We start from the raw sequence: 25,979 nt of genomic DNA on the forward strand, positions 1-25,979 counted from the left end.
GTTTTAGGGGTGAGCAAACCGAGTACCCGGTCAAAATTTTAGGATCCGGACCCGGAATTGGTTGGGATCGGGTCCTAAAATTTGGAACCGGAATTGGAACTGGTACAACCGGGTCCTAAAATTTAGGAATTGGAATTGGTTCCATCGGGTACCGGTTCTGATTCCGGGAACCCTCTTATATATACAAGTGTTAAAATATATTACAAATCATAAAAAAAAAATTTGGTTTATTTTTACTTTTAACGTTTAATACTTATATTTTTATATACATTAAGCTATTTTAATTATATTAAATATTAATATTTTTTTTTTATTTTACTATTTAGTTACATTCAACATATTTTTGTTTTTTAAATATATTTTGTACAATATATGTTGGGTAACCGGTATAGTAGAGTGAGAGAAAAATCTAGAAGTTTTAGGATTTTGTTTGAAAGTGGGTTGAGAGTTTTATAAGCAATTGAGCTTAGAAATTAAAATGGGTTGTACATAACTCTTTAGTTTCTTAAAAACACAAACAATCCACATACTTTATAACCGGGTCCGAAATTTTGGACCCGGTCCCGGAACCGGTGAGACCAGTTCTGGGTCCGGACCCGGCGGGTCCTAACCGGTTCCGGGTTCGGTACCGGGTACCTTGGATCTTTGCTCACCCCTAATATGTTTGATTAGATTTGGTTTGATTAAATCAGTTTTGTCAAATTTATTTGGAATTGAATCTTGCTTAAATATTGTCTTTATAGATTTAAACTTTTAATGAGCTACTCCATATTTAAAAAAATAAAATAAAATAATAATAATAATAATAATAATAATAATAATAATAATAATAATTATTATTATTATTATTATTATTATTAGGAATATAATTTATTGATTTTCACGAGTATAAATGAACATGTAATTTTGTCTTGAGACTCATTTAATACAAATAAACATAAAGCAATTCATATACTTGTATTAGATAAAGTGATAAACAAGTGATATACTATTCCAAACACAAAAATAAGACCACTTATAATTGATCCTTTTCATTTCTAGCCACACAAGTTGATCAAACTTAAAATGCAAACAACTTACAAAAGCTACAACTATTAATCAATAAAGGACAATAACACATATAACTAGATAGCAACTATTAGTTGATATTAATAGACCTGGTAAATGGGTCATTCGGGTCGGGTTACTTTCGGGTCAGCTAATATTCGGGTTGACTATGGGTCGGGTTGGGTCTATCCGGTTTCGGGTCAGGTATCAAGTCAAGTTCGGGTCGAGTCAATTTCGGGTCAAGTATGTTCGGGTCATATTCGGGTTAGGTCAAAATCTGGTCGGGTTATGTTCGGATTGTTTCATTTGTGAATCAAGCTCAAATGAATAATTTTATACGGAATATATATTTTGTTATTGTTATAATAAAAACTATCAATTCAGTTTATGAGCTTAGCTACGGTTGAAGATGAACAATTTGAGTTACTTTTGGTACAAGACACTTTAAGTTCAATTATAAGGTAATTTTAGTTCAAGACATTTCGAGTATCGGGTCTGTTTGGATCAATTTTGGGTATCGGGTCTGTTCGGGTCAAACACTTTGGGTCTATTTCGGGTTGGATTAATTTCGGGTCGGGTCAAGATCGGGTCAACTCCAATTTTGAGTCGGGTCAATTTCGGGTTATTTTCAAATCAATGTTTTTGGATTAATTTCGGATCATGAGTTGGATCATTGGATCTGGATCAAGAATGCCGGGTATAGTTGATAACGCATTCAGTTCCAAACTCATTTGTTGCATACGAGTATTAAATTAGTTAATTGTCAAATAAGACCACAACTTCAAAAGTCGAGAAATGTTGCAAACAAGTGGCAAACTCCAACTCAAACTTTGCACTTGGTGGGTTTAGAGACAAAAAACTTTTTATTTTTATTGTTGTAGTATCTTCTTCAACTTCTAGTAGTATCTTCTCACTAACTTACTAACTTAGAGAGAGAAAGAGAGAAGCAAAAAACAATAGACAAGATGATGAGTAGAAGTGAGAAGGGGCAACCAAAGGCAGTGGTGGTGGGAGGAAGCATAGCTGGAATATCGTGTGCTCACGCGCTATTATCCGCGGGTTGGCAAGTTGTTGTGGTTGAGAAATCAGTTGGGCCCACTTCTGGAAGCCCAACTGGTGCTGGGCTGGGCCTGGACCCTTTGGTTTGTAACATCATCAACTCTTGGCTCGGTCATTCTGCTCTTCTTAACAAGGCTACCTTGCCTCTTACCTTTGACCAGGTCTTTACAGTTTATATCATTTGTCATTTGCTTTGCCTTTCATTATTTTTGTATCTTAAGGTTGTTATATTGGTTCGTTTTTGCATAACGTTACTGCTTTGACGGAAATTGATTTGCAATAATAAAATATTTGTATTTTCTGTATAAATACGAGTATATGGTTTTGTGTGATTTATTTACGCGTAGATAGAGTACATTTTATATAAAAACGCTAGAAGGAGGGGTCGAACCTCCGACCTTGTGGTTAAAATATTCGTATTTCCTGTATAAATACGAGGAAAAAATAAAAACGCTAGAAGGAGGGGTCGAACCTCCGACCTTGTGGTTAACAGCCACACGCTCTAACCAACTGAGCTATTCCAGCTTGCTGATATGTAGAGTGTAGTTAAAATATTTATATAAATAATTATTAATGGTTCATTGATAGTGTAATCAATTAATCCCCTCTATTATCAATCATGATACTCCATAACTCCATCTTTCCTGAATTTTATTTCACGTTGTGCAGACACATAAAAAAGGATTCACCACAATTTCAATAATTTTCCGACTCCTCGAGGGTTCGAGGAGTGATTAGATTTCATAATTGTTGTGACTTGGGAGTGTTATTATTCCCTCCAATTTGTTTCAAGTGACACCCTATGTTGTGTGCGGAGTGATAGGAGCAAACAAGTTTTTGGAAACTTTGATAAAGCAATTTCTGAACATTTGCTGTCATTTGCCAGTTTTCAAATTCTTTTATCGCACAAACATAGTAAGTTAGTAACTACACTACTCTCTTGATTCGAAACTACTTGTCACATTTTCACAACCTTTTATTATTATGGTATGATATATCCCACAAATCAACTTCAACCTAAATAAACGCGTTTGTTTGGGTTTTGATACTTGATACAGAACCAAGTAACAAACATAGACAAGAAAATTACTCGGACATTAACAAGAGACGAAGAATTCAACTTCAGAGCAGCTCATTGGGCTGATCTTCATGGCCTTTTACTAGGATCATTGCCTTCAGAAATATTCTTATGGGGTCATCAGTTTCTGTCATTCTGCATTTCTGATGACAAGAATACAGTCACTGTGAAGGCAAAAATACTTAAAACAGGCGACATCACAGAAATCGCCGGTGATCTTCTTGTTGCTGCAGATGGATGTCTCTCTTCAATTCGACAAACATTTCTTCCCAACCATAAACTGAGGTTCTTGTTTTTCATTCTATCTGATTGCATTAATTTTGTTACTTCAATAACGATACGAGTTTGTTGATGTAACCATCAGTTTTGCAGGTATGCAGGATACTGTGCATGGAGAGGGGTGCTTGATTTTTCAGGGAATCATGATTCTGAGACTATAAGAGGGATCCGAAGGGTGTATCCAGATCTCGGAAAATGCTTATACTTTGATCTTGGACCGCAAACTCATTGTGTTTTTTACGAGCTTCTGAACAAAAGGATGAATTGGATTTGGTACATTAATCAGCCAGAGCCAGATATTAAGGTAGAAAATCAAATTTAAGCAGACTTCATATGTTCAACTTCTTCTTAGCAATCATCACTTAGCAAATACTCATAGTAATTAGTGAGTTCGTGACAATTAACTAATTGAATTATGGTATTGATTTTTGGTAATTATCTGATCGGCAACTAATAGTAGCATGTAGCATGTTACAGTTACCTCAATTACTTATGTCAGATCCTTAGATTTTCGATTCCTTAATATACTTGCCAGATGATCGTATTGTGAGTTACCATTTCTTGCAGTCTGGTAGGCAACTAATAGTAGCATGTTACAATTACCTCAAGTACCTGTGTCGGATCCTTTAGCCAGATGCTCGTAATGTGAGTTATTTCTTGAAGTCTAGGAGCCATATTGAATTAATAACATTGTGTACATGTGAAATGTGCTTTCAGGCAAGTTCAGTTACTTTGAAAGTGAGCAAAGAAACAATCAAGCAGATGCAAGAAGATGCAGAGAAGATATGGGTTCCGGAGTTGGTAGCACTGATGAAAGCTACAGAAGAACCTTTTGTCAATGTGATTTACGACTCTGACCCTCTAGACCGGATCTTCTGGGACAACGTCGTACTGGTTGGAGATGCAGCTCATCCCTCGACTCCTCATTGCTTGAGAAGCACAAATATGTCTCTTCTTGATGCAGCTGTCTTAGGCAAATGTCTCAAGAAGTGGGGTTCAGAAAATCTACAGTCTGCTCTAACAGATTACCAGTCTGCTCGATTGCCTGTTGTTATTAAACAGGTTCTCCATTCTCGGCGTGTTGGCAGGATCAAACAAGGTCTTAGTCTCCCTGATCGCCAACCTTTTGATCCGAAGAATGCTACTCCTGAAGATTGCTCTGAAATCCAACAAAAGAATGTACCGTTATTTAGCATTCCTAATGTTAACTGCTAAATTAGCAACTGAAATTTGGTGAAAAATATCCACTGCATCATAGTAGTGCAAACAGAGCCTTGTTTAAACAATAAATTTAGTATGTCTTTTAAACCATGAATTAAGGTTCTGATTTTTCTTCATTGGAAATTGGACGCTTGGTTTAGCCAGCATGATAATATGATATACATATACTGTATGTTTTTCTTTTATGAACTATAAGGCCCTGTTTGGTTCACCTTATTTATGTTGATCTGATCTGATCTGATCTGAACTTATTTTTTCTGATCTGATCTGAACTGAACTTATTTTTTCTGATCTGATCTGATCTGATCTGATTGTCTGATTTGACCAAACTTTGACCTTAAGTGTACGATAATCTATAAGGAAAAAATATATCAAGTGAGATCTTGTTAGATTCGTAATAATGTGTAGTTTATTAATATGTAATTTTCACAATTTTTTTCATTACGAAATTAAGAATATTTAGCGATAAAAAACCGCACATAAAACGATGTTCTGATCTGAACTTATTTTTTCTGATCTGAACTTATTTTTTCTGATCTGAACTTATTTTTTCTGAAATAAGTAAAAATAAGGTGAACTAAACAAGGCCTAAGTATCAAGTATGGTCATAATTTTTTAAAGTATTTATTTTGAGAACATAAATTATAAGAAAATTTGATGTTAGGTTACAAATAAAATTTAAGTCGTGTATGATCCCTCGCAGCAACAATTGGGAGGGAGATGGAATCTAACCACCCAAAATTGATCCCAAATCCGAATTAGCCCAAAGGGTTAACTGGGTGGAACACCAAATGCCCAAATAAGAACAAATAAAATTTAAGTAAAGAAAATTTGTACTTCATATAAGTTAATACTAAAGTAGTAAAGTGTAGAGATGGAAATAAATCTGATTTAAGTTGGGACTGGACATGTCTAGCAAAGTAGCAAGACTCGGACCTTTATTTTTTGGGCAATTGCTTCTTCTTCCATTTTTCCTTAAAAAAATGGAGTAGACGTGTTCATGTTTTTTTTTTTTTTTTTTTTTTTTTTTTTTTTTTTTTTTGGAAAATAATGTTTATGTTTATTTATTTAACCTAGTTATCTTTAATTTGCTTTAATTTGTTTAAAGATTTATGTATCGAGTTTGGTTTATGAGTTTATAATATTTGATTAATTCCTATATTTTGAAAAGGCTAATGCGTGACATAAAAGATTCATCATCTATATAAGTATACTAATAAATATAATGACAAATTGACAATCATTCTATAAATTATTAATTAGATTAAATTAGTGATTTTAAACAAAAAGAAAAATCCTTTAGGGTTCAGTATTCCCTTAATTACTCTTCTTTTTTAAGGATTTTCTTTTAAAAAAATATATTCATATTTTTTATTGTCTTAAAATTTGAATGTATGATATATATATATATATATATATATATATATATATATATATATATATATATATATATATATATATATATATATATATATATATATATATATACCTTTGGCACCTATTAATGGAAATATATTGCTTTCATTATGGAATAATCTGGATTTTTTGACTTAATGTACATACATAAACTTAAAATTTTTTTCCTTATAACTATGGAAAATATATATGCATTAAAAAAAAAAAAAAATTAATAAGAGTGCAAACAAAGATTGCCATAGATAAACTCATAAACACAATTAATAAAGTTTAAAAAAATTCCAAGGGGTTGCAATAGTTGAGACTAATAAAGGTAATGTTATATATTATAGAAAGACTATATAATTATAAAAATGTATACTAAAAATATACAATATAGATTTCATAAGAGGTTTATGTATGGAAAAATGAATGAATCAAAAACAATTTTGGAATCGAATGACTTTACCTGCTTTGTATTAAAGGAAACCCTACAATTATGCATACACGTAAAATCATTATAAATTCTAATTCAAATCTTTTAAACAATAATATGAATCGTCATACCATAAAAATTAACAATGATGAACATTAATATGGATCGTCAGACCATTAAAATACTGAAAATAAGTGGAGTTGTATTTGTGTTTCTTGCTTTAGTTTTTGTGTATTGTTATTGGAGGAGTCGTATGAGGAAATTAAAGGAAGTTAAAAAAGTTTCGGAGCAGCCGGCACCATCACCATCACCATCTACAACCACCACTGAACCATCAACTACAGCACCTGATTCACCACCAATGCAACTATCAGCTACTTGCTAAATCGCCTAATCCTTCAACTTCACATCAAATATATACCAACAATCTAGGCTAGAGTTTATGTATTTTGGCAAAGTTTAATTTAATTACAGGCTAGGTTTTATAATGTTATTTTCTCCAAGATTCTAAATTAAAATAATGTCAAGTTTATTTCACGTATAAATATTACATTGTTTCATTTTGTTAAGTACTCGCTGTTGTAAAAATAAAAAAAAATAATACAAATAAATATACATTCTGTTTTTCCTCCATTGAATATTTTACGGAGTTCTTTGCTTCTTGATTAGATCATTTATATGCTCCATTGTACAAGTATTATTTATTTATTTTATTGAATATAATAAAAAAATAAATAATTTACTTCATCAAACGTTTTTTCTAAAGAGCATCAAAATTTATTCTTCAAAATTAAAAACACAGATTTTTTATTTGCTGCAATGTGAATGCGCTTTAATATCAAAAGTTGTCATTACACAATTGATTATAAGGTTTAAATTAATGAATGATTGACTTAATCAGTTAAATCTGTGAAGAGTATATTTTTAATAAGATAAAATTAAAAACTACAGCTATATTGCCCCTTATTTATGCGACCTGAAGTGTCTCTCAAATGTTGCAAGCAAAAATAGGAAGAAATAAAAAACATCAAAACAAGTGAATATGCATCTCCTAAAAGATAAACTCAAAATGAAATCAGTAAACGTTAATTTCGACACTATTGATTAAAAGTGGCAATCACATTTGAGCTAGTGGAAATACTAACATTGCCAACAGACCAAACTTCATCTTTAATCCTGAATTATGGGATGGTCATTGACCAAATTAGAGATTCAAAAGACTAGAGAATAAAACATTTCAGGCGAATTTTGCCTTTCTACTTTGCATAACAAGAGATGGTGGCTTTGTAAATTCAAACTTAGCCGGACCATGAGATGGGAGAGACCACAATACTCCTCGAATATCATGATTAATCAACACCTGGTAAGCACCTAGGTCAGCAATAAAACTCGCTCTATCAAGAAAAATAATCAAGAAAAATAATGCACATACAGAACCATAGATCATATATACAAATTATATGACTGCTATGACAATTTGATAGCTGGTTATTGCTAACTAAAGCACGCGGAGTTGAGCAAGGAAAGCTGCGCATAGATCAAGGAATAGCATCTGTGGTCCCTGAACCCTTTGTAGATCAAGTAAATACTTCTCCTCACGGGTCTTGTACAGCTGTGAGACAATCACAGCAGAAAATGCGTTAAAAATTACACTTATAAAGTAAAAGAGCAATGCTAAATGTTACTTGTATTATAGCCTACATCACATAAGCAGCGATATTAGATTGCAAAAGCCTAGCGAGAAACTCAAATTGCAAAGGTGATTAGTGACAGTGCTAAAATGTTGTGATCGAAAGATTATCTGGCGATACTGTACAGTTCAAATTTTGAATGAAAGGTATAATGATTTCCACAAAAATTAGCCCCTTCTACTTCATTTTTCTTCAACCATCTATTATGATGGCAAGGCACCTGTTTTCATAGGTGAAATATGAAGTGCAGATACAGAGACATTACAACAAAAAACAAAGCATTTTCTTGTCATCAATAAACAATTTTCAACTATCCCAAAATTTTCCATCTGAATCCCGTATTAGGTTTTCACCTTTTCTTCATCACCACATGATTTGGCAAGATGAGATGAGACAAGACACGGAGGGAAATGATCTAGAATTAGTGAAACAATGATAGAAACATATCAAGTGTTTAAGCTTCCAATTCCTACTATAAAGACAATTTTAACTACTAATATTTTTTTTTCTTGTTTCAAGGAGACAATTGTCAGGCATGCATCAGTTATGCTCACAACAACAATTTTTTTTTTTTTTTAAATCTACAGTAAAAATAAATGAAATTCAAACTCAGTCACTACAACTAAAGCATTTACAAAAACACAGGCAACTTATAAGTTATAAGCGATAAAAATCAGCAAATTTTAGAGAGTTAATGGATTAATCATATAAAGCAGGAGCCACCAATCAATAATATGTACAAAGACATGACACATACCTGCACCTCAAACTTCACAACATTGGGAGACCTCAACACTCCATCATTTTCAACTATGTTGGACTCGTCACCAAAATAATTATGTACAGGATTATCAACCATCCCTTCATGTTGACCAGGAATGCCGGGAATCCATCTGCACTTCATGTTATAATGCCCAACCTTCTTCCAGCAGACATTCAACTCTTGCAAGGCTTTAAGAACTTCAGTCATAATCTCACGAGGATGGGCTCGAGACTGCATCCAAATAGAAAACACAACTTACAGATCAAACCTAATGGGGAAGCTATTCTGGAAACACCCATAAGAGAACAAATTTGGTGAAACGTTAATACAGTAATAATGCCAGCAAATCCCTATTTTGTTTTTGAGAGATAGATTATGGAATAAGAAAAAACATGTTTGATGTTTCCATAATATAATGACAATTTGGTGAGAAAATAAAAAGAAAATTTTCATTAACAACACTTATTTCCAAATCATACCCAAAAAGACACTTAAACCAAACATGGGAAAGTGACATTGTCCCTTTCAATTCCATTCCCATCAATTCCTTTCCAACAGGCCTTGATACACTTTTTTTTCTTATCAACTCTAGACCTTATAGGCTCATACAATTTTTCCACAATTCACATTGATTGATTACTTTTCTTCAAGCAAAATATCCTATTTGAAAAAATAGGTCCCCTTCAAACAAATCAAAATAAATAAACCAAGAATAAACCCTGGCAGAAATACAAAAACTCAAATTGCCAAGCTTCAAATAAGGTTATTCTAATAAAATAAATGATATGGGATATAATTTTAAGGCATAAGCAACAACAAATGACAATAACCTTCCTACCAAAATGATTCATAAATTACTGGATACCCAACAGAGGCTGAACATTTCAGTCAAGGGAGAAAAAACAAATGTACAAAACAACCAACCTGTAACCCCAAAGCCCATTTCCGCTCAACAGGGAACTGTGGTCGCAAGCCGATTCCCTGGTAATCAACATAACCATGATACTGGTGCCCAGCAACAGGAGAAGCAACTTCATTTGGATGCATGCGACCAAAATTGTTCTCCTGAAAAAGCGAAGGAAAATATATTTTAAAGGGAAAAGCAGACAAGGCTAGATACAGAAAACTGCTTTCAATTCAACAGTAAAGGAAAAAGAAACCCAAAAGACACAAAATGCTTAACTGCAAATTTTTCAAGTAGCATGAAATCTTCTAACAGTTACAAGAAACATCAACAGATAAAAATTAAAGAATTTGTCAAGCTCAGAAATACTAGTTGCTCCAACATACATTCATAACTTTAAAGCAAGTCGCTCATGGACTAATATCAAGCTAAATAAATCTGCAAGAAAAAAATAACGCACCATTGTTTCTTGAAATTCAGCCCCAAGATAGCCACTTGAAGCTCGGAAGCGGTTATCAAAAAGCAAATAGTACGCAACAGTCCCCTGTGAATAAATTTGAAATTAGTTTCTGTATTTACATTAAAATATAAGATGGCAGAAACACTACACATATTAAGACCTCATTTTGGAGCCGATTGCGGAGAGAATCAATTAGCTGGTTTCTGTCAAATCCCATCCTAACAACTTCTTGAAGTATATCTTCGTCAATCTGTAGGAAGTAAAAGGTCAATTCACATATTGGCTACAAAAAGATCAAAGAGCAGAAACATAGCTTATGCAAGTAACAGAACATAATCATTGAGATATTTCTCAGAGATCTCTCAGGTGTATTGCACTACCCTCAAAGGCATAAATAATGTGAGGTTAACCAATAGAGATTTTATGCACAACGGGATCCAATCTGACAGATAGTCACTGATGTCTCCCACTCTGGAATCCAGCATATCCAACAATTACAGAAGCATATACTTATTCTGACAGAAAGATTCATGGGCAAACCTTCTTTGCCTGTTGCATTGTATCAGGAGGTGGCACAGCTAAATAACGAGGAAGATGAGCTTGAAACCATGTATGTTGACGGATCTCTGGGATTGTAATCCTCTTCATAGGATCAACTACAAGCATCCTGGGAATCAGATCTCTAGCTCCAGGTGATAGATGACTTGGAAGGGTGTATATCCCACCCTACACAAAAAAAAAAAAATCACATGATACCGCAATTACTCTTCATGATATAATATAAGCTTGATTAAAAAAAAAAACCTTTTGTCCCCAGCTCATTACTGAAAATGTACTCAGTACACTCAGTTCAATTGATAATAAACCTCATAGTATTATGTAATTTATGGGCAAACAACCATGACATGACCCAACTTCCCCAACCACTCAACAATTTTAAATAAAATGAACAATTAAAGCAGGGAAAAAAAATAATAATAATTCTACACATAAGATATTGTATATACTCCAGATAAGCTTGTGCAGTGATATTGACTAGTAGAACTCGTTACATCATTCTGCTTCAAACCCATTATACAGATTTGAATATAAAGGAAAAAATCTCTAATGAAGAACAACTATCCCCAGAAAAAAGGTAAGCAATTAGAGAAAGAGATTATAAATAAATAAAAACATGTTAAAAAAGACTTTGTGACTCTGAAAAGGTTCGTGCTGCTTGCCCTTATTCTTCTCCAAAAAATAAATCCCTCATCTTCCTTTCAGATGAATTAACAACTATAACAAAACACCTCCCTTTGTATTTGATTCTCAATTTGATATGCATGAACAGTATCCTACCACACAATATGTAATAAGTGTAGATAGTTAAATGAACCATAGGATTCATATTTCCAAGTACAGTTAGAACACCTCAGGACTTTCAAATCAAAGATGAGGATATGAAACATAGGGCTCCTGCTCTCATCTTCTCTCAAAAGATAGGCCATTCAGCAATGTCAATATAATAAGTATCCAATCAAAGTCAAAACTTTTCTTTAAAGAACCGGTAAGACTAACATCATGTCATGTACCAAAATTATTAACCTAAGACGTATTTCCTTAATCACTAAAAATGACACTTAGAACATTGGATCTACTATCCTCCATTCCTCCATCATAGATTTGGTTTCCTCAATACCCAGAATAAAGTATCAGACTGTCCTTACACACATTTCAAGAACTATTGACATCCCAAACCATCACAATCGACATCCTCACTTTTATGCGGATTCCCTACATGTACTAGTCAATTAATAAACATCATTTGAAGATCTATAAGAAGAACTTACCCAAATACAATATCAGACTGACAGCTAAATACCCCATACAGCAGCTAAATACCCATAGCAAAGTGTCTATCACATGTGCCTTAAAGCATGCCATCTCATCTGCTCAATCTTTTTCCAAACGAAGACCTAACTACGTGTAATTCAATTCTCTAGCCAAGCAATGGTGAAGCCTGACAATAGCAGCCAAAACTCTCTATTTCAATCTAGCCTCCCAACTATTGTAACACATTCTGTGATAGCCCAAAAATCATAGCTGATTAATTTAAATATAAAGGTTGCAGCTCAGACTTCTTTTTAGTTAAATACGACAAAGTGGGGGACTTTCCTTGGAGATGTACCTTCATGGATCTAGAGAACCAGTAACAATAATGAGAGAAAGCAAGAGAGAGGGATGTGGAAGTGAATAATAAAAAGAGGGAGAAAAGGCCACAGAAGAGAATTTTAGAGAGATGTTAAACAAGTAGGTTGCTGTTACAAGGAATTGAGTGTGAGAAAAGAAAAAGAAACATCTTAAAACATTTTTCATACTTGGTAAGAAATATATAAGATACTTAGGAACAAATTCCTCCTGTATTTGATCAAACAAAGTAGGCAACTTTCTTTTTTCTTCCTCAATTTTTCATATTGATTTCCAAGGATCAGTGACACAGCAGTTTGAGGGTAATATTGCTCTTAAATGATATGCAATTCTCGCTTAATTATATACTGTAGTAAGGACATCTCAACTCTACTTTCACAACTTATTACTAATAAATAAATAAATATTAATATAAAAAAAATTGAGCATTAGTAAATGAATTAAAAGGCAAACGCACAAGAATCAAGTCACATCTCTATTCCAGCTCACGTTCACACTTGCCGACGCAAAACTTTGATATATATATTGATACAAATCTTGTAAGAAGACACACGACTATGCTTTTCCTTGAGTATAAATCACCAACGATGGTCAAAATGGAGTACGAGAATAGTAAGAAAACAACGAAGTGAGTAGATTAATTAGAATCAGAAAACCCCAGTTTCATGTAGTAGCCCCCCCCCCCCCCTCTTCTGTTTCTCCTTTTCTTGGCAATCACATATAAACAAAATACAAAAATTTAAATAAACTACAATATTGACACTAAGCATACATGCAAAAAACCACACGGCCTGGTGGTTGTCAAGCAACAAATATTCAGAATAACACATACCTTAATTTTCTTGAAAAGGTTTGGGATGTTTTCATCATCGAAAGGGAGAGTACCACAAAGAAGAGCATATAAGATAACACCACAACTCCACACATCAACTTCAGGACCAGCATAGAGTTTTCCAGAAATTACCTAAAGGTACAAAGAAAGGCAGACCATGTTTCAAAGAGGTATCATAAACGTCTACTGATGACATTAGCCGCTAGGCCCACTAGTATTCTGACAAAGCACAGTTTTAATAACGTATTCTGGACAATGAAATGACAAAATAAATGTACGAGAATCAGCTCCAATAACATGCAGACTCACTGTATATCATCGTGCAATTCTTTTCACATATCCTTGAAAATTGACAATATAAAACCAGGAAAGGCTAGACAATTTAAACAAAAATAAGAAACTTTACAAGAATCAAGGATATAGTGAAGTGATAAAAGAACAATAATGTGGCAAGACAAAATCAATAGAAATTTTCAAGAAACAGCTAAATGCCAAACTGGAGGCTTTGATATTCAATCTCCGCCTTAAAAAAAACAAGCGGTATAGGATAAATCAGCTTTGGAGCAATGTATATAGGCTTGCTAAGGTCAAATAATAAATTGCACACTCTGGGAAAAAAAAAAAGAGGGGGGAGGGGGGGGGGGGGGGGGGCAGGGGGCATACCTCAGGGGCTGCATAATTTGGGCTTCCACAGCTGGTCTTCAGAAAATGACCATCTCTCATAATGTTGCTCAAACCAAAATCCGCTATCTTCACATTGTGATGCGAATCTAATAGAAGATTTTCAGGCTTCAAGTCTCTGTGGACAACCATATTCCTGTGACAATACTCTACTCCTGATATAATCTGCTCCAAAAAAGCAACAAAACAACTTAAAAATGACGATAAATTTTATTTGAGAGATATGACAAGTAATATAAGAAAAGTAAATTCTACCTGTTGGAAAAAATTTCTTGCTTCACCCTCTTGTAACCTACCCTTTTCCACTATGTGGTCAAATAATTCTCCAGACTTGACATACTCCATCACAACATAAATGTCTGATGGTGTCTCAATAACTTCATAAAGCCGAATAATATGGGGATGCATGAACAGTCTCAAAATTTTGATTTCTCTTCTCACTGCAAAAGCAGAAATAATGATTCCATCATCTTAAAATGATCTTAGTTAAGCCAAAGAGCAAGTAAAAACAACAATGATCTAGCAATCAAACATCAAGAGCCTACATAGTTCACAACATGATGATAGCGCCTGAAAACAAGTCAACATAGATGAAATTCAACTCAAAAGGGGATTAAATTGTGGCAAAGAACAATAAAATTAAAATCAATATCATCAACATACATTGATAAAGGGGTTTCAACCATTGGAAAACAACCTTATCCCCAACGGTTTACATAATCAATCATGCTAATTAAGTAGATTGAACCACTATAGTTGAACTCAAGCAAACTAGAATGCCACGCCTACTGAAGAAATCCAACATTGACTCGTTTAAGCTTTCCTAGGTGTTCGATTGCTTTTCAAACACAATACCCACACATATTCATCTAAACTAGTGAGCACACAACTGTTGAGGAACAAACAAAGTCCGAAGCATGATGAATATAACAGTAAGAATAATTTTAACATTACAACATACAGTGACAGTCTAGTGAAAAAACACATCAATCATAAAACATCTAAAATACCAATAAAATCTAGAGCATAAGAATGATGATAGCATATTCAAGTAATCGAAGATAATAACAAAAAACATACCTTTCTCCTCCATCTCCATATTTTTAATCTTCCGGCGATTCAATATCTTAATGGCAACTTTATGACTAGTCAATTTATGTTCAGCAATCTTCACCTTACCAAATGAACCAATGCCAAGAGTTTTACCAAGATTATAATTTTGCAAGAACACATCGACACTACTGCCGCCTCGGCCGCTATGTCCGTCCATTTCCCTGCAAAATCCTCAGGTATATATAAACAATATATAGGTCAACTTTAATAAATTCAACACTTAACAAGCACTCCACCATATTGGATCTAACCCTAATTGCCACCACCACCAAGCTCACTATCATGAAATCAATTTCCGATCCAAATTAACAAAATTCAATACAATATAACACAAGATTAATACGCGGAAAATTCCCCAAATCTGGAAATTAATTTGACCTAAAAAAATCGAAAGAGATGAGCAATCAAAGTATAATAAGAAAACAAAAACAACAAATGATTGAATTTACCTGGGGACTGAATTCAATTATCTGCAAAAATTAATACCCTATATCAAATTGATCCTCGAATTGGGGAAAAAATTGTAGGGAAGGAGGACGGACACCCTTTGGCTGTATTTTGTTTGGGTTGATACTTTTTATTATTTCAGAATCTATTAATCTCATCATATTTTGGGGTTTGCGGGTTTTGGACCTGAGGTTTGTTAACAATCTACGGCTTAAAATCCAAGCGAAAAAATAAATAAATAATTGTGTACTCTGTAATAAAAATGCTCGATCCGTTTAATTCATTTGACCGATTTGAAATTATTTTTACTGAACTGAAATTATTTTTATTAATTATTTATTTTACTTTTTCTTTATTATTTTTATAGAATTGGACCTACTTTTAATGAACTAAAATCATTTTATTGAATACGACTATTATTTTTTAAAGACGAAGATTTTATGGTTTTTAAAGTGAAGATGATTAGGGGTGGTAATTCGGGTCAGCAGGTCGGGTTCGGGTCAGATTTCGGGTTATGCTTAGAAACTATTAAAAATAGTGTAAAACTTAATATTATTACGAAATATGAAATTTGGGTCAAATCGGGTCGAATTCGGGTTATTCGGGTTCGGTTCAGGTCGGGTTCGGGTCTCTCTCAGTAACTTCGGATCGGGTTCGGGTCGGGTTTTCGTGTCGGGTCAGGATTTGCCAGCCCTAAAGATGATGAGGATTTAAATGGGATTTAACCATCAATCGCAAATGAAAGGTTTGGATGTTAAGTCTCAGTCAAGAAAAATTAAGCTACACAAACGCTTACATAAAACTTTACGGAGTATTAAATTCAAATCAATTAATCATCATCTATTTCATTAAACACCATCACGTGTTTATAAGCTAAATAATTAGCCTAAAACACGTGTATAACAAAATCTAATACTAGAAAAACTAATGATATCTTGTAGAGATAAAGTTTTGCAAATCTATCCTTTTATAACCGAATTGTACTAACAATTATATCCTAATTAATTATAGAAATAAACAACTAAATCTTTTAACCATGTATAAATTAAAGAAATTAAGGAGTACTAAAAAACAATCGTTTTATCTCTTAAAAATTACAGGAAAAAAAAGGGGTAATTTCACTAGCTCGGAAAAGAATTATATTATGAGAAAAGATAATAAAAAATTATATTATATTATAAAGAATTATATTACAAGTTCTTTAGATTTTTGGTAAATGAAATTACCATCTTTTTATTATTATTTACTCCGTATTAATCTAGCAAGGATGTTAATACTTCGTATTATTTACTAACAGATTATATTCCGGATATTCCAGGAAATGTAACCGATGTTCAGAGAATCCCCTGAAAATTTCTCTTAGTCAGGGAGAGCTTGCCTAGTTGAACTCCACAAATTTGTGAAGGATCGGAACAACCAGTTCCATGTTGAGTTGTCCGTCTGCACCTCGGCACCATCTTAGTCTTACTCGGCGGAACCATTCTGTTTTGCTGCTCCTCAAGTTCCGGGTTATGTAGCCCACTGGCCCCCCTCACGTTCTAGTTGGGATTGCCATTTTCATGTAGCTCTGTGTTTTGCAATTGTTTTTAATATTGAGGCTTGGCTAAAACTCATGCGTCTTTGCGTACGTGACTTACAGCAATAAGTATCATACATTGTGACATGGCTAATTACGTAACATGGCTAGTAATATTCAAAATACAATTATACAAACAAGAAACTAACACAAACATTGCGAAGACAGAATTTTCATAGTAATCATAATATGGCTAATTATGTAATCCAATTAATCGCACTAAAGCCTCTATGCCATCATAGGAAATGTGTGGCCTAATGAGCTCAAACATAACTTTATTTTTGTGTACATGAATAAGAATTACAAGATAAATAAATAAACAATAATCTCTTCCAGCTGATGAGTTTTCCGGAAACAAAGCAGCGAATTCCTCCCTTATTATTCATGAATTAGAATAACAACATAAAGCTACCAAAAAAGGCAATAAGTATCATACATCAATCTGCTATTATGATCTCAATTTCAAGGAGCGAGACAAGATGTTTTAGATTTACAAGGGAATAATAGTAATTCCACAAAATGAACTGCATTTCAGGCTTTTCAGCTTACTGAACATGGAAATGGAGCGAGGTTCACTATTTTACACGAATTTTTCTGCTGGATGGTGCAAATCATGCAGCCTTTGGCCATGTTGCTTGGGCTGACATGATGATACCAACAATCACACCGAACAACCCAAGGGCACTACCAAAAATCTCGATAACCAAAATCTTCACAAACAGCGAGGAGTTTTGAGCATCAGATAAAGCACAACTGCTTCCAATTATACCCACGCATAACCTGTTGCAGAGTCATAAGTTTTATATCAAATAAATGGGATGGACAAAATCCTTCAGAATACAGGTGGCCAGTGGACTGGATCCGATCCATTGCAGCCTGGCTACCAGGCTACTTGGATCAGTCCACCAGGTGGATGAGTTACCCATCAAACTTTAGACGAAAAGGTGGCAAACCTGGGCTGCCCCCCAGCATATCTAACTCAATGGCCACCTCTACTTCAAGAAGAATCATTCAATGTCAAAGAAAGTATACTCACCCACAGACAAGGTTTGCAAAACCAACAATAAGTCCAGATGCAAAGATTGCATATCCTGCTCTAAGAGACTCTGGTTCATAAATCAGAGATGATGGGACACTTTCTAGCTTTGTCTGCAGAATGATAGCCACAATTACTCCATATATAGCTACAGCTTCACAAAAGATTACACTGGAAAAAAAAAAAAAAAAGCATTTTGGTTACTCAAAAGAAGCCGACAAGTAGATGTAAAACATATAAAACATTTCTTACTAAACATGCCACTGATATGTTTACTATTTGACCAATATACACATTGATATCATTGTTCTCTAATCGAACAAAATCAGGATTATGAGTGCATTCATAATCATTAATCATCAAAAAGCATATACTCCGCAATATATATATATATATATATATATATATATATATATATACAAAGTATATAAGTTTAGAGCAGCTTTATTGATCCTCTTCACATTTGTACAGATTGAAGAAAAATCAATGAAGAACTGACCACGAAAGGAATTTGAAGGAGACCATAATGAAAGTACAGTAAGTAAAAAGGGGAAATTTAAGCAGGCAGTACAAGACTAAATCAATCACTATTATCGGAATTCAAAAATCCACATCTACGTTATACTTCAGTTCTATCCAAATTATGAGGTCAACAACAGCATATTAGAATCACTCCGACAAAAGGTTCTATAAGAGAACATATGATTTCAAAAAACTCAAGATAAATTTGATCCAAGGATCAAATGCAGATAGATAATGTTTCTGTCTATCCAATGTTGCTCTTAATCAGTCTTTATCCAAACATCCTCACTTTTTCTTAGATTACTTTGTGATCTTAGATTACTTTTTCTTCCTCTCTTTTTCTACATACTGTCATGAAGATGAGCAAAATCCTGCACTTTCAAACTTCATGCTCCAAAAAAAGTCAATATAAACTACAATCCTCATTTTACTTATAATATTACATATACTTAATGCCTGCCTCAACAAGAACAGAAGAGCATATATCTTCAACTCTTTCTTATTAAAAGTAAGATTTCTAGTCATTTATATACATTGACCATCCAATCGCGGGGGGCGGGAAAGTTGATGTAATGGTGTTTTTGTTGTCTCGTAATATGGAATTTTGTGCTGTTTTGAATAATTGTCATTGCCTGCATTCAAAAATTAAATTAATTATAGTAGTAAGGATGCTTTCCATGGTTATTGTCTCGAAAAGTGACTTACACTGTTATTGTTTATAAATTAGGGAGAAAGTTTTTGTATTTTATGTAGTGATGTTTTGCTTGGAACTTTCATTAAAAGTTTTTTTTTTTTTTTTACTGTGAGATACTTCATTTTCTATCTGTGCATTCTTTTATAGTGAATATTATGATTTTAATTCATATGCTAAGAGGTAGATTGGAAGGAGAATCAGTGATGCATCAATTCAGGCAGACATGAAGTTGTGGCCATTCAAGGTTACACCAGAACCTAGGGAGAAGCGCATGATTGTTGTAAGCTACAAGGGTGAGGACAAGCAATTTGCTGCTGAAGAAATTTCCTCCGTGGTGCTTACCAAGATAAAGGATAAATGCAAAGTATACCATAACATAAAACACAGTAAGAAAAGTAATTTATTCAGAATCTTACAGTCCTATGCTACCCGAACTCTTCATTTCAACAAAGCCGAACTCTTCATTTCAACAAAGTAAGAACCTCAGAATTTTAACAATTTGAACATGTGGGTATGGACACAACACATCATTTTGAACAAAAGTCATCAAAACAATTCACAAAAAGTCAAAGAGGACAAACAAAATTACATAATATACCCAAACAAATCATTCTAAAGAAATACAAAATGAATCAAAAAGCAACAACTTTTATCTCAACAACACATTAACAACAGCAATCTATCTCCTCGTCCAAACATCCTCACTATCTCAATACCTTGTGATCTTAGATATTTCTTCCTCTCTTTTTCTACATACTGTCATGAAGTTGGGCAAAACCCTACACTTTCAAACTTTATGCTCCTAAAAAAAGTCAATATAAACTACGATCCTCATCTTACTAATAATAGTACATATACTTTGCCAAATGGCTGCCTCAACACAAACTGAAGAGCATACCTCTTCAACTCTTTCTTATAATAAAGTAAGATTACTAGTCATTTATGTAAATCGACCTCATCATCTTTCCATGGCAAGCGCAAAAACAACAAACAAAACCATGCTTCTTCAAAGCATACTCACCAATTGCTTTTAGTCTGAGTAAGAAACTGTCTGCTTGTACACAAAATTTCTCAGCCCAAGCACCAATTTTTACAATCTAAACATCCAAACCGCTGTCACTCTATCTACATACTAAACTTCAAATTTCACAACCTAAACCTAGCATTGAACCAATTGACTATTGGACTACCAAATGATCGATTTCGATGATCTGATCAACCTAATCCTTCTAACCCTCTCTAACCCAAAGTACAATGTCAACTACAATACATCAATCTTCCACAAAATCAACCATAAATTCAAAATTAATACAAGATCAATGATTTCCATCACCCAATCCAAATTAAATCAAAAACAAAACACAATGCTGATTAACAGATTTATAACATTGTCAACTGATAGCATAAACATCAAATTAAACTTGCAAAATTAACAATTTAAGAGCTAAAAAATTACAAGGTAAAATTATAAATAATCACCTGATAAGATTTTTGGAGGTAATTCTAGGAGCTTTGATTGCCGCACCAATTAAACTACTCCCAGTAATGTAAATTCCCCTAAAAAATTCCAAAAAAAAAAATCAAATTAAAGAGAAAAATCATAATTAAAAAAAAAACCAGAAAAAAAAAAATATGAATTAGAAATTTACCAAGCAGCACCAAGAACAGATATGCCAATAGAGAGAGCAATACCAAGGGCAGAAAAGGTATAAGGGGAGATCTGAACCAGAGCTCTGGCCCATGAACTAGTTACTGGGTACACCATAACTATACCTTAAATTTTCTCTCTCCTAATTTGGTGATGAAAATTGGGGGATTTGATTTACGGGTTTTTGTGATCTGATCTTGAATTTTTGAGGGTTGTTCGTGGTGGTGGTGTCAGAGGAGAGAGAGAAAATGCTAAGGATTTGAGATTTGGGAATTGGGATGATTTTTGTTTGCTCGTATAAATCTTGCGGGCTTGTGTTTTTGGTGAGTGGTTGAATGGGCTTATTGCTTGTTTGTATGAGTTGTTTCTTATGGTTGGTTGAGTTCGGCTCGACTTGACTTGACCTGAACTCATGGTAATACTCGATCATACTCGATCGATATAAATAATCGTGTTATATTTAGGGAAAAAGAAATATAAATAGTGTAAAAATTAAATTTTTGCATTTGATTTATGTAATATGCTAATTGTTGAATCTAATTATTCAAATGGATTAATTTAACTATTATTTCACCTAAAATTTAGAACCAATGTATAGATTATTAACACGAGGTAAATTTTATGATTACATACAAGTATTATAAAAAAAATCTAAAATAATACAAGTATTATAAAAAAAAATCTAAAATAAACCAAGCTTCTTACAGATTTAAAAAAGTTTTAAAAGGTAATAAAGTATTAAAGCTATTTGTGTGCCTAAACGAATTGAACATCAAGAAGCTGTCTAAGTTATTCTTGTTAACTAAATGAGCCTAAACAATGCAAATTTGTAGTTGTATTATCTTCCTCAATTTTTGCCAGATTATAAGGATAAAGCTAATTGTACGTGTTTAAAAACATTTTTAATGTAAGCTCGGTACATTATACATTCAAGGTTACCTTTTTGCCTATTTGTTCACAAGTTACAAGCATAGCAGAGCAAATGTCACCAGAGCAAAGCAGATGTCAGGGGGACAGCGGATCATTAATACTAAGCAGAGGGCTCAGTAGAGCAGAATCACCAGAGTAGAGCAGAGCAAAGTAGCTCAAAAGAACAGAACCTAACTTTGGTTGTACGGTTGTACCTTACAACATAGAACCGAGTAAAAGAAAAGGCCTTGTGCTTAAGTCACTAGTATCATCTTAATTCCCAACAATCAATCAAAGCCTTAATCCCATAAGTGGGGGTCGGCTACATGAACCAAATTTGATTATTCCGTGTAGTCATTGACCAAAATCTTCCTCCTCATCCCTTACGATCCAATGCATCATTCTCATGTAAATCCATATACTTCATATCCTTCCAACCAAGTCGTTTTCGGTCTCCCTCTCCCTTGTTTAACCCCTCCATGGTTCCCCTCTTCCCCTCTTCGTACCGGATCACCCTCGGGTCTTCGTCTTACATGCCCAAACCAACACAGGCGATTTTCCCTTAGTTTGTCTGCAATGCCTGTCACACCTACTTTTTTGCGGATAACCTCATTTCAGGTTCTATCTCTTAGAGTGTTACTGCACATCCAACTTAACATGTGCATTTCCATAACCTCCATCTTTTTAATGTGCTCCCTCTTAGAAGTCTAACATTCGGTACCATAAAGCAACACTGGTCTTATGGCCGTCTTGTAGAATTATTTTCCCTTCAACTGTAAAGGAATGATTCGGTCACATAACACTCCCGTGGCTGCTCTCCATTTAAGCCAACCCCACTTAATCCTGTGGGCCACGTTTTGATCAATGTCACCATTTTTCTAGATGATCGATCCAAGATATTTAAAACATTCACTCATGATCAAGTCCTTTCCATCCAAACTCACCACATCATTGCTTGTCCCCCTTTGAGTACCAAAGTGGCATACCAAATATTCAGTCTTACTCCGACTTAGCTTAAATCCTCTACATTCCAACTTTTGCCTCCATTGCTCCAACTTAATTTCTTATGAGTTGAAAAAAATACTTAAATAAGGAAAATGCTATGGTTAGCATGTTAAGTGTAACACATAGATCATCAACCTTGAAAATTTTCTTAACTGAATTAGAGTTGTTAATAAAATCATGCAAATGATATTTTCCTATAAAAATGGAGTTTGTTTCTTCAAGTACCTTATAAATACCCCCCAAAAAATAAATAATGATATACTTAACATTTACTAATACAAAAATTAGCAAGCTAATTAAGCTAAGTATTCATGGGTGAATTCACATCTTTTTGCAAAAGAATAGTATCAACCACAAAACCAGTACAACCTGGTAGAAAAATACAATTATCTAGCCTTGATCTTCTTATGGAAAATCAACACCTTAAAATGGTGATTTATTATAAAACTCCAAAATTAGGGTTGCCAATTGGTGAATTAACTACTAAATTTAGAATACTTCTTGCAGAAGTTTTATCATATTTTCCTTTAATTACTGGAAGATTAGTAAAAAATGATGAAGAAAAATGGATGATTAAGTGTAATGATGCAGGGGTAAGAATGGTAGAGGCTGTTGCTAAAGGGAGTGTTGAAAGTTGGTTAGAAAATGTGGATGAAGAAAAGGAAAAAAAACTTATTCATTGGGAAGATTGGTATCATATACCATACTATTGGGCCACTTTTTATATTATGGTAAGTATTTTTGTTAAAAAAACAACTTTAATTTTCGATTTTCTATTTTATTTGAATATTTGTTCTTTCATATTATATTTTCCAATTATTTATGCTTTTTTTAAATGTTGTATTAAGAAAAATATATTGTAACCCGTCTTCTAATATTTTGTATAATATGTTAATATTGATCACGTATAGTTAATGAGTCCTCATTTGCCAAATATTTATAACTAACTAACTTATGGTTCAATTAAACTTTAACTATTTGACTATCATTTTACTCATTGTATCAATTTGTATTAACGAGTAAGATTTAACGCATTTTTCGAGATAAATATTTGAGAGAGCCAGAATGACAGATAATGTAGACAAGACATGATAAACTCGCATGTGTCATTGCAATAACATAGCTCAATCTTTTCTTTTGTTGTGCTAATTTCTTGTGTACTAATTTTACATTGTAGGTGACAGAATTTGAAGAAGGTGGAATGGCCATTGGCTTGAGTTGCTCACATCTTCTAGCTGATCCATTTAGTGCAACCCTACTTATTAAGGCTTGGGCCGACAGAGTACTTCGAGGAAACATCTTTATACCGCCTTTCTTTCACCCTCTACCCAAAATAACTTTGGCCCTTCAAAAGGCCCATAATCAGCCCAATGACCATTTGATCAATCACTACAAAAGCCTCATAGAAGGCCCAAGCCCATCCAAAGTCCAACATTCAAAAACTGTTGCTCTTTCATTTACAGATCATATGGTCCAAGCTTGTATGGATTTGGCCCACTTGAATGGGTCGGATCCTTCGCCTTTTGCCGTTCTTGTTGGGTTGCTTTGGGTTTGTATTAGTAGAGTGAAAGGAGAAACAAATGGGCTTGTAGATATATCCATGGGTTTGGATGTGAGGAAGGTTTTAGGATTGGATCAAGGGTATTTTGGAAATTGCATGGTCTACATCAAAGTTAATGGAGATGACATTGAAGGGGATGATCAACAATTAGCAACTCAAGTAATAGGAGAAGCAATTAGGAAGGTAAACAAAGAGGGGATTATTGACTTAATTGAATGGTTAGAGCATTATAACAGCTTCTCCCCAATTTCTTCATTCGACAAGAATAGTTTGGTCTTTTTGAATCTTGAGAGTGTGGACCCGTATTCGGCTATTTTTGTGGAAGGGTATGAGCCATTCAGAATTAGTTATTACAACGAGTCAGCTATTCTGAATAAAGGGAAAGTTTTGGTGCTTCCATCCCATCCTAGTGAAGGGAAATTAAGTAGAATAGTAATTGTTACACTTCCAAATAATGAAGCTATTGAATTATGTGAAGATAAACTTCTTGCTAGCTTCTCTCCAAAGATTATAATGGCAGCAAGAATATCCACTAATTAAGGTCACACTATATGAAATTACAACATAATGTTGCGTAGCAAATAGTATAATTAGTCATTGGTGATAATATCATGCAATAATAATGCATTCCAACAAAATCTATATATTTTATTTCAATAATTTGTCAAATTTTGGTATAGTTTTGTCACATTTTCTTTCCTAATTAATATGGAATAACTTTTTATTTTATTTTTATACTTCTCTCCAACTCTCCAAGTGCGGCTAAAAAAACTAGTATAGATAATAAGTCATAATCACACACAGATATGTATGTACTTGCATTTGAATATGTCATTTGTCCCTAAATAATACATTTTATACCTTATATTCCGTAACTTCTCCTTTTTTCGCCAAATCTCTTGTATTTAATCATAGATATACACAAAATAATGTTTATTAGCTCCTTGTTACGGACGTTAAGAAAAATAACGTAAGTCCAACATATCATGTTGTGCAAGTTTGAACGTTAACCCAACAATATTTACCTCACCTAGCTCACTCCCCTACACTAATACAAAAGATCTACAATTTTTTCTAGTTGAAGCAAACTCAATATGTTACGTAACATTATATTGCATGCGTGTGTTATTGAGTGTATCACACCTAGGAAGCACAACTTTGCACTTACGTCTTTTCCTCGACATGCCATGTTAGTTGTGCCATTAAGCACGAGTTGCACGATTATTGACTATGGTGCATTGTGCTGTATTTCTGTAGCCTAATAATATGCACTAAGGCCACTAAAGTACTAAACCCTGCCATACATATATAACTACGTAGTCTACAATTAGTACTTTTATCATCGAAACTTTTCCTCTGTTTTTCTAATTGCAATGTTGGAGTTTTAAGCTTGGCAATGTACATTTTATACCATTTATATATATCTTTAATCACT

At 33.6% G+C, this 25,979-nt stretch overlaps 4 protein-coding genes and 1 non-coding gene across 5 annotated transcripts; 2 read left to right on the plus strand and 3 right to left on the minus strand.

Moving 5' to 3' along the window:
- Positions 1-1,833: 1,833 nt before the first annotated feature.
- Positions 1,834-4,908, plus strand: LOC110712262 (6-hydroxynicotinate 3-monooxygenase-like). Its single transcript, XM_021890723.1, has 4 exons — positions 1,834-2,267; positions 3,165-3,469; positions 3,557-3,767; positions 4,181-4,908. The coding sequence occupies exons 1-4, from the start codon at positions 2,013-2,015 to the stop codon at positions 4,676-4,678; spliced, it is 1,269 nt and encodes a 422-aa protein (XP_021746415.1). The 5' UTR covers positions 1,834-2,012; the 3' UTR covers positions 4,679-4,908.
- TRNAN-GUU lies at positions 2,558-2,631 on the minus strand. The gene has a single exon. It is a non-coding gene; the product is annotated as a tRNA-Asn (tRNA).
- Positions 4,909-7,585: 2,677 nt separating the features above from the next.
- Positions 7,586-15,780, minus strand: LOC110712261 (SNF1-related protein kinase catalytic subunit alpha KIN10-like). Its single transcript, XM_021890722.1, has 11 exons — positions 15,596-15,780; positions 15,114-15,307; positions 14,289-14,473; positions 14,016-14,198; positions 13,353-13,484; positions 10,874-11,059; positions 10,494-10,583; positions 10,334-10,417; positions 9,894-10,034; positions 8,964-9,200; positions 7,586-8,127 (listed from the first exon to the last, which is right to left on the minus strand). The coding sequence occupies exons 2-11, from the start codon at positions 15,301-15,303 to the stop codon at positions 8,014-8,016; spliced, it is 1,542 nt and encodes a 513-aa protein (XP_021746414.1). The 5' UTR covers positions 15,304-15,307; positions 15,596-15,780; the 3' UTR covers positions 7,586-8,013.
- Positions 15,781-17,405: 1,625 nt separating this feature from the next.
- On the minus strand, positions 17,406-21,399 carry LOC110712173 (V-type proton ATPase subunit c''2). The gene is made up of 4 exons (XM_021890618.1): positions 21,071-21,399; positions 20,901-20,978; positions 18,206-18,376; positions 17,406-17,949 (listed from the first exon to the last, which is right to left on the minus strand). The coding sequence occupies exons 1-4, from the start codon at positions 21,184-21,186 to the stop codon at positions 17,781-17,783; spliced, it is 534 nt and encodes a 177-aa protein (XP_021746310.1). The 5' UTR covers positions 21,187-21,399; the 3' UTR covers positions 17,406-17,780.
- Positions 21,400-23,247: 1,848 nt separating this feature from the next.
- On the plus strand, positions 23,248-25,426 carry LOC110712198 (protein ECERIFERUM 26-like). Its single transcript, XM_021890657.1, has 2 exons — positions 23,248-23,714; positions 24,161-25,426. The coding sequence occupies exons 1-2, from the start codon at positions 23,295-23,297 to the stop codon at positions 25,082-25,084; spliced, it is 1,344 nt and encodes a 447-aa protein (XP_021746349.1). The 5' UTR covers positions 23,248-23,294; the 3' UTR covers positions 25,085-25,426.
- The last annotated feature ends 553 nt before the right edge of the window (positions 25,427-25,979 follow it).

The sequence above is a fragment of the Chenopodium quinoa genome, unplaced genomic scaffold (genome assembly GCF_001683475.1).
Source record: "Chenopodium quinoa cultivar QQ74 unplaced genomic scaffold, ASM168347v1, whole genome shotgun sequence".
NCBI lineage: Eukaryota > Viridiplantae > Streptophyta > Magnoliopsida > Caryophyllales > Amaranthaceae > Chenopodium > Chenopodium quinoa.

Coding starts and splice junctions, on each gene's coding strand:
- LOC110712262 (XM_021890723.1), top strand. CDS start 2,013: ATGATGAGTAGAAGTGAGAAGGGGCAACCAAAGGCAGTGGTGGTGGGA. Junction 2,268..3,164: donor TGCCTCTTACCTTTGACCAG/GTCTTTACAGTT, acceptor TACTTGATACAG/AACCAAGTAACAAACATAGA. Junction 3,470..3,556: donor CTTCCCAACCATAAACTGAG/GTTCTTGTTTTT, acceptor TCAGTTTTGCAG/GTATGCAGGATACTGTGCAT.
- LOC110712261 (XM_021890722.1), bottom strand. CDS start 15,303: ATGGACGGACATAGCGGCCGAGGCGGCAGTAGTGTCGATGTGTTCTTG. Junction 13,485..14,015: donor CAAATTATGCAGCCCCTGAG/GTATGCCCCCTG, acceptor TTGTACCTTTAG/GTAATTTCTGGAAAACTCTA. Junction 10,418..10,493: donor GCAATCGGCTCCAAAATGAG/GTCTTAATATGT, acceptor ATTTATTCACAG/GGGACTGTTGCGTACTATTT.
- LOC110712173 (XM_021890618.1), bottom strand. CDS start 21,186: ATGGTGTACCCAGTAACTAGTTCATGGGCCAGAGCTCTGGTTCAGATC. Junction 20,979..21,070: donor TCTGTTCTTGGTGCTGCTTG/GTAAATTTCTAA, acceptor GGAATTTTTTAG/GGGAATTTACATTACTGGGA. Junction 17,950..18,205: donor TTTGCAAACCTTGTCTGTGG/GTGAGTATACTT, acceptor ACTCTGCAACAG/GTTATGCGTGGGTATAATTG.
- LOC110712198 (XM_021890657.1), top strand. CDS start 23,295: ATGGGTGAATTCACATCTTTTTGCAAAAGAATAGTATCAACCACAAAA. Junction 23,715..24,160: donor GGGCCACTTTTTATATTATG/GTAAGTATTTTT, acceptor TTTACATTGTAG/GTGACAGAATTTGAAGAAGG.